Below are 6,602 nucleotides of genomic sequence, written 5' to 3'. Positions count from 1 at the left end.
ATTTATCTACTTGCAATTTCTTGCTTTCGAACTGCTAGGTTGGCAGGAGCTGGAACTAGAGATGGGAGCTCACTCCATCAGGCGGCACACTCGGGTCTCGAACTGCTGAACTACTGACCTTCCACAGCCTGCAGTTCAGCGTCTTAACCACTTGAGCCACCGCAGCTCCTGAAGATGTCGTGGTCACTTGTAAACGTCCTCATATGTTAGAATAATCCAGTGAATCATTCTGCACAAGTGTCTACAGGTCATTTATTACATCCCGCTGGCTCCATAATAGTTTCTTGACTGGCCTTTGAAAATGATCCTAACTCAGCTGCTAGCACTGTGCCATCCCAGTTTCTGGGATGGCAGGTCAGTTATGTGCTAAATCTGCTTCAGTTTGGCACTGATCTGTTGCAAATTGGTGGTATTACTGAGCATTTTAAGTTGGTTGTTAGAGTGGTGCAGATAACAGCACCCAGAGGCTGAGTTCAGGCTGGCGCTTTGGCCCGGCAGCCAAACGTTTCAGGAGCGTTTCAGTAGCGGATTAAAGGGGCGGGTTCACACGGGCACATCTGTCAGGCGCCCCCCAGCCGTACTCAAGCCGTCTTGTGCCGCTTCCCTCCCGAGTTTAAAAAGTACCAGGTGAAAGTGGTAGCAAACCGCGTGTAGAGTGTCGGTAGTACGCGGGGCTAGCCCACTGCAGACAGTGCACGGGTGTAAGAGTATCCAATAAGACTGGAGTCTTCAAGGCTTGGTGTAAAATCTATTTACAGTTTATTTACAGAAGCCTTCACCAATGATTGCACAGACTGACATAATGCTCACGCAGACACCCAATATTCACAAGAAGATAGTTTGCTCTGTACATCACCGTACTTATACTTCCATTAGCCAATCAGGGCCAGTGCTGAGTCACTGTCTAATTAGCTCTGCCATGAACCGGCCAGAGCCAGCTCTTTAGACACTCAGAGCTGTCAGCTCCTGTCACTTAGATGCCACAGATCTACAGCCAGACGTAACTGCACATTAGAATGTTGACATAGAGCGGGTTGATTCCGGTTCCCTGACGTGTGAACGCAAGCGCCGCTAAGGCAGGAACAACCCGCAGTCGTTGATAATAGGCGCTGGCTGTTTCCACGGCAGGCGCCCATGCGCATAGGCGCATGCAGCAGAGCGCAGAAACAGCCGCTAATAGCCCGACAGTGTGAACGCTCCCTTGCGCTTCCTCCACGGTATCCTCCCGCTTCATTCGCTGCAGTGTGAACGGGAATACCGTGGCCAAGTTGGGCCTTTTTTGCCACGACTCCCCAGCACTGCAAACTGCCAGCCTGAACTTGGCCAGAAGACGTGAATCTTGTTGTAATACAGGGGACACTTAAAATACTCGGTGACATCATATGGCTGGAGTGTTCTTTAAAGAGGTATTTCTCTATGTACTTTTTCAGTGAGGCATCACCGGCATTAGTGAAGTAATCTTCCTTGCCCATGTGTACGTGTGTATGAGAGAAGAGTTAATGAGTATTTTTAATTAAAATAGAACAATAAATTCCGGAGGGGGGGGTAGCTGTGTTGGTCTGAAGCAGCAGAAGAAAGTTTGGGTCCAATGGCACCTTTAAGACCAAAGTGAAAGCCATAGAATAGTGGCTTCCAACCTGTGGGCCAGGGACCCGTGGGCGGCTGCGGAGTTATAGCAAGGGGGTCTGTGAGCAGGTTTTTGCCTTCCCTCACCTGTACCTTTCCTCAGGCTCACTTCCAATAGAGGTCATGCCCCCCCCCCCACTCTGTGTCAGGCTGCCTGGGCGTCGTCTTCCTGCAGTACAGCCACACCTGCCCTGGCTGCACTGGGCATGCCTGCTCCAAGCCCCATCCAGGCAGGCAGCATCAGGCCATCATCCGCCAGAGGCCCCCAGGTGTGCACTGGCCCAGATTAGTTTAGTTTAGTTTTATTATTACGGTCCTAAGACCAGCGTACAATACAAACATAGTATGGAAAAGAAGGAAAAAACAGAGATAATGTCAGGGGTCATTTCCTGCAGGAGCGCACAGGAGCGGCGCTCCGGCAGTAAAGAGCCCAGGGGGCGGGCACGTGCAACAAGCCCCACCCCCCCCCAGGCCCCCAGGCCAAAACACTCCAGTGGCACCTTTAAGACCAAGTTTTATTCAGGTCCAAGAACTCCCTCCTCTGTGAAGAAAGATCTGCACGCCCCCCCCCAATAGCTAGCAATCCAAAACAGTCCAGTGGAGCCTGAGCGGTGGGTGTTGCCTTCTGACACAAGTCTGGTCATGTCAGGGGTTGTGGCATATGCAAATAAGTTATGCTAATGAGTTATGCTAATGAGCTCCAGGTATATGGGGGGGTGGAACGTGGAGATCTGTCCTTGCAGAGGAGGGAGAGCTTGTACCTGAATAAAGCTTGGTCTTAAAGGTGCCACTGGACTGTTTTGGACCGGGGGGGGGGCTCTGCAACCTACCTGGCAGCTTCTTGCTCTGACTGAGAGCTGCTGGGAGCAGGGGGTGGGGCTTGTTGCATGTGCCTGCCCCCTGGGCTCTTTACTGCCGGAGCTCCGCTCCTGTGCACTCCTGCAGGAAATGACTCCTGTCGGTTCCCATTGCCTACCCTCTCCCATCTCCGGTGACATCTGGAAATGCCTGCGCCTTGAAAAGAGGCAGGGCTGTGGCCCTTGAAGGAGCTGCAGTTTGACAGGCAGCTTCCTTGTGGACGTTGGCTTCCCTTTGCTTAGGATTGCACTGAAAATCTACAGTATTTACTTAAATGCAAGACTAGGGGGCTGACTAAATTTACATAGAAGTGACAGTTATTTCCAGTAATACTTTGTGTGTGTGTGTGTGTGTGTGTGTGTGTGTGTGTCTGTGTGTGTGTGTAACACTTGGGGGGAGGGCAGTGTCTTAAATTCAGGGTCATCTTCCTTTTCAGAAAATAGAGTACTAAGCCTTTTGCCAATAAAGATTTTGTGTACTTCTAAAGATTTTCTAATAATCAAGCTAAAAGCAATGTTATTTAGTTACACATATTTTAGACTACAAACTAGAATGTTGAGTCATTTCCCTCCTAAAACGAAGTAGTATGCATTGCTGCCTGATCTTTATCTATTTGCACTGGGAATAAAGTACACAAGAATAGTTTCTTTCTCATTGATCTGCCAAGCATCCTAAGCAAATTTCCTACCTGTAAATTGAATTGTGAATGTGGACCCAGGTATACGTATATCTTCCCCCTTCTTCAGAAGCATTGGATGCTGCTGTTCATCTTCTGCCACAACAGTTAGGTTTCAATGGTTATTTTTGTCCATGGGTTTTAATAATTTCCCATGCTCAAACTGTCCTGGTTTGATTGGGAAGTTTTATTGGTTTAATCACTTGACGTTTTATTGGTTGATGCTTTTGTAACTCAATTTCCGTGGATCACGTAACTCCTAAAAATTAAAAGTCTGTATAGTTTTTCTTTGTATTGAAAGCCAGTCTATTATTTGAATGAAGCCTACAATATCCTTCCATAGGCGTTTCTATATTTGAAGATAATTGTTTGGAGTGTATTAACTGAAGATTGAAACAAACATTTCAGCATCCTACAACTCCAATCAGATATAAGATTATGCAGCCGTAAAGTGAAGCAAGCACAATGAATGACCATGCCTGCAAACTGAGCAGCATATTTGTTGATTCAGTAGGACTGAAGAAAAAGTAAACCTTATGCCTTCTGCTTTCACAGAGGATGACATGTGGTATATGCAATTAGAAATAGCTGCCTGTCTATTGGGATATAAATACAATTTCTGACAGTGTACGTAGCCAATAGTAACGATACAGGAGCTTGTTAATCAGTTAAAATGTTTAGAATAGTGTAAAATGGCTGTTATGTTAGCGTAGCATCATAAACTGTGCTTTTTTATTTCACTGTTGTGAGCCGTGCAAGAATGTCATGGCAGGACAGCAGCAGAGATCCATACAGCTATGCCAACAATAACTGCTGTTGCCACATGACATGTAGTGTCATTGCTCAGTGCAATTGGGTGTTGTAGAACTAGATGGAGAACAACCGTGGGAGGTATAGGTAGTGCAAACTGGTTATTTAATACAGCAGCCCAGCTATATTTGTGCAACTCTTGTGCATTTCATGTAAATTAGTAACAACATAGAATCACAGAGCAATGGATAGACTGCACAGCACAGTGGACTTGTCCTGCTTTCCAGTCTTAAGGTGCTTCTGCAACTGTCCTAGTACACAGGGCTCTTTTTGTAGAAAAAGCCCAGCAGGAACTCATTAGCATAATAGGCCACACCCAACAGCAGAAACCTATTAGCATATTAGGCCACACCCCTGGCAACACCGCTCATTAGCCCATTAGGCCGCACCCCCATGTTACCAGAAGTGTGGTCATCCAGCCACACCCACCTTTTGCTTCTTATTCTGTTTACTTTGTTTGTTGTCAAAACCCAGGGCTTTTTTGTAGCAGGAACTCCTTTGCATGTTAGGCCACACACCCCTAATGTAGCCAATCCTAATGAGTTTCTGCTATTGAGTGTGGCCTATTATGCTAATGAGCTCCTGCTGGGCGTGGCCACCTCGGGAGCCAGCCGGAACTCCGTTCCTGCACGTTCCTGCCCAAAAATAGCCCTGCTAGTACATCATATTTTTGTAGACAGCCATAGCTATGCATATCTATTCAGTTTAGCCAGTTTATTAGTAGGAGGGCTGACTGACTTTGCTTTAAAAGAATTAATAACATACTAGGTAATATAAGAACATAAGAGAAGCCAATGTTGGATCAGGCCAATGGCCCATCCAGTCCAACACTCTGTGACACGGTGGCCAAGATACCAGGTCCATCAGGAGGTCCATCAGTGGGGCCAGGACACTAGAAGCCCTCCCACTGTTGCCCCCCCCCCAAGCACTAAGAATACAGAGTATCACTTGCCCCAGACTGAGAGTTCCTATCTATACCCTGCTCCATATGTTTATCTAATTCCCTCTTGAAGCCGTCCATGCTTGTAGTTGCCACCACCTCCTGTGGCAGTGAATTCTATGTGTTAATCACTCTTTGGGTGAAGAAGTACTTCCTTTTATCCGTTCTAACCCGACTGCTCAGTTATTTCATTGAGTGCCCACGAGTTTTTGTGTTGTGAGAAAGGGAGAAAAGTACTTCTTTCTCTACCTGCTCTATCCCATGCATAATCTTATAAATCTCGATCATGTCACGCCTCAGCCATCGTTTCTCCAAGCTAAAGAGCCCTAAGCGCTTTAACCTTTCTTCATAGGGAAAGTGTTCCAACCCTTTTATCATTCGAGTTGCCCTTTTCTGCACTTTTTTTCAATCCTGTAATATCCTTTTTAGGTGTGGTGATCAGAACTGTACACGGTACTCCAAATTTATACAGGGGCATTTTGATACTGGCTGATTTGTTCTCAATTCCCTTCCTAATAATCCCCAGCATAGTGTTGGCCGGGGAGCCCCTGGAGGTTTGGTGTTCCTAGACTATGGGGGGGGGGGGGGCTGTTCTGTCACATCATGAATTGAACTGAATCAGTTTGTTTAGCCCCGAAAAGTTTGTGATGGTTTGTGGTTCGCAAACCGGGCAACACCATGAGCCGAACCATATTTTCCCAGTTCTTGCCCAACCCTAGTTGAGAAGCCTGGGAGGAAATGTCCTGTATGAAAATGGGCATCTGAAGCTTTTCATGACATGAAGGTAAATTATGTCACCTGGCAAATAACATCACACTACACACACACTGCGGTGGCTCAAGTGGTTAAGACACTGAACTACAGGCTGTGGAAGGTCAGTAGTTCAGCAGTTCAAGACCCAGGGTGCCGCATGACGGAGTGAGCTTCCGTCTCTAGTTCCAGCTCCTGCCAACCTAGCAGTTCGAAAGCAAGAAATTGCAAGTAGATAAATAGGTACCGCTTCAGTGGGAAGGTAACAGCGTTCCGTGTGCCTTGGTGTTTAGTCATGCCCGGCCACATGACCACGGAAACGTCTTCGGACAGTGCTGGCTCTTCGGCTTTGAAACGGAGATGAGCACCGCAACCCTAGAGTCGGATTCGACTGGCTTTTGAGCAAGGGAACCTTTACCTTTTACACCTCTTTTAAAGGGACATTTTTTTTCTTCTAGCTATTGGCAACCCTAATTTCTCTCCTGGAATTTGTCATTTTAAATGCTGGAGAGTAAAATAAAAAGAGGTTTCTCACTTTTGCCTCTTATTCTCTTTCTGAATGGCTCATAGAAAGGTGAAGAAATAAGGAATCTGAAACATTACTGGTATACATCTTGGCCTGACCAGAAGACCCCTGACCAAGCACCTCCCCTGTTGCAACTGGTTCAGGAAGTAGAAGAAGCCGTGCAGTGTGCCGAAGAAAAAAATGCTCCAATCATTGTTCACTGCAGGTAGGTTACTTTCACATCATTGAACCTCCATATTCTCTTTGAAGGGAAAGGAGAGGAAAAGGGGGAAATCTGCATGATTTCTGTTTTCCTCTAACATTTCCTTCATTGACCCTTCCCTAACAATTTTTGCTGGGCTCCACTCCCTGGGAAAGGAGGTATTCATTTGGAATGATCTGGTTGACTTGGGTTTTCCTCCCCTAGCCATAAAGAT

At 46.6% G+C, this 6,602-nt stretch overlaps 1 protein-coding gene across 1 annotated transcript in view; it reads left to right on the top strand.

Annotated features, from left to right (window-relative positions):
- Nucleotides 1-6,602, top strand: part of PTPN5 (protein tyrosine phosphatase, non-receptor type 5) — a 72,904-nt gene that overhangs the window by 35,873 nt on the left and 30,429 nt on the right. Inside the window, exon 10 of the mRNA XM_015412895.1 lies at nucleotides 6,231-6,391. Coding sequence (XP_015268381.1) covers nucleotides 6,231-6,391 — 161 coding nt within the window. The remainder of the gene's footprint in view (nucleotides 1-6,230; nucleotides 6,392-6,602) is intronic.

Source organism: Gekko japonicus, unplaced genomic scaffold (assembly GCF_001447785.1).
Source record: "Gekko japonicus isolate JY-2015 unplaced genomic scaffold, Gekko_japonicus_V1.1 scaffold1453, whole genome shotgun sequence".
NCBI classification, from domain to species: Eukaryota; Metazoa; Chordata; class Lepidosauria; order Squamata; family Gekkonidae; genus Gekko; species Gekko japonicus.
This window is presented reverse-complemented; position numbering and strand designations above follow the sequence as displayed.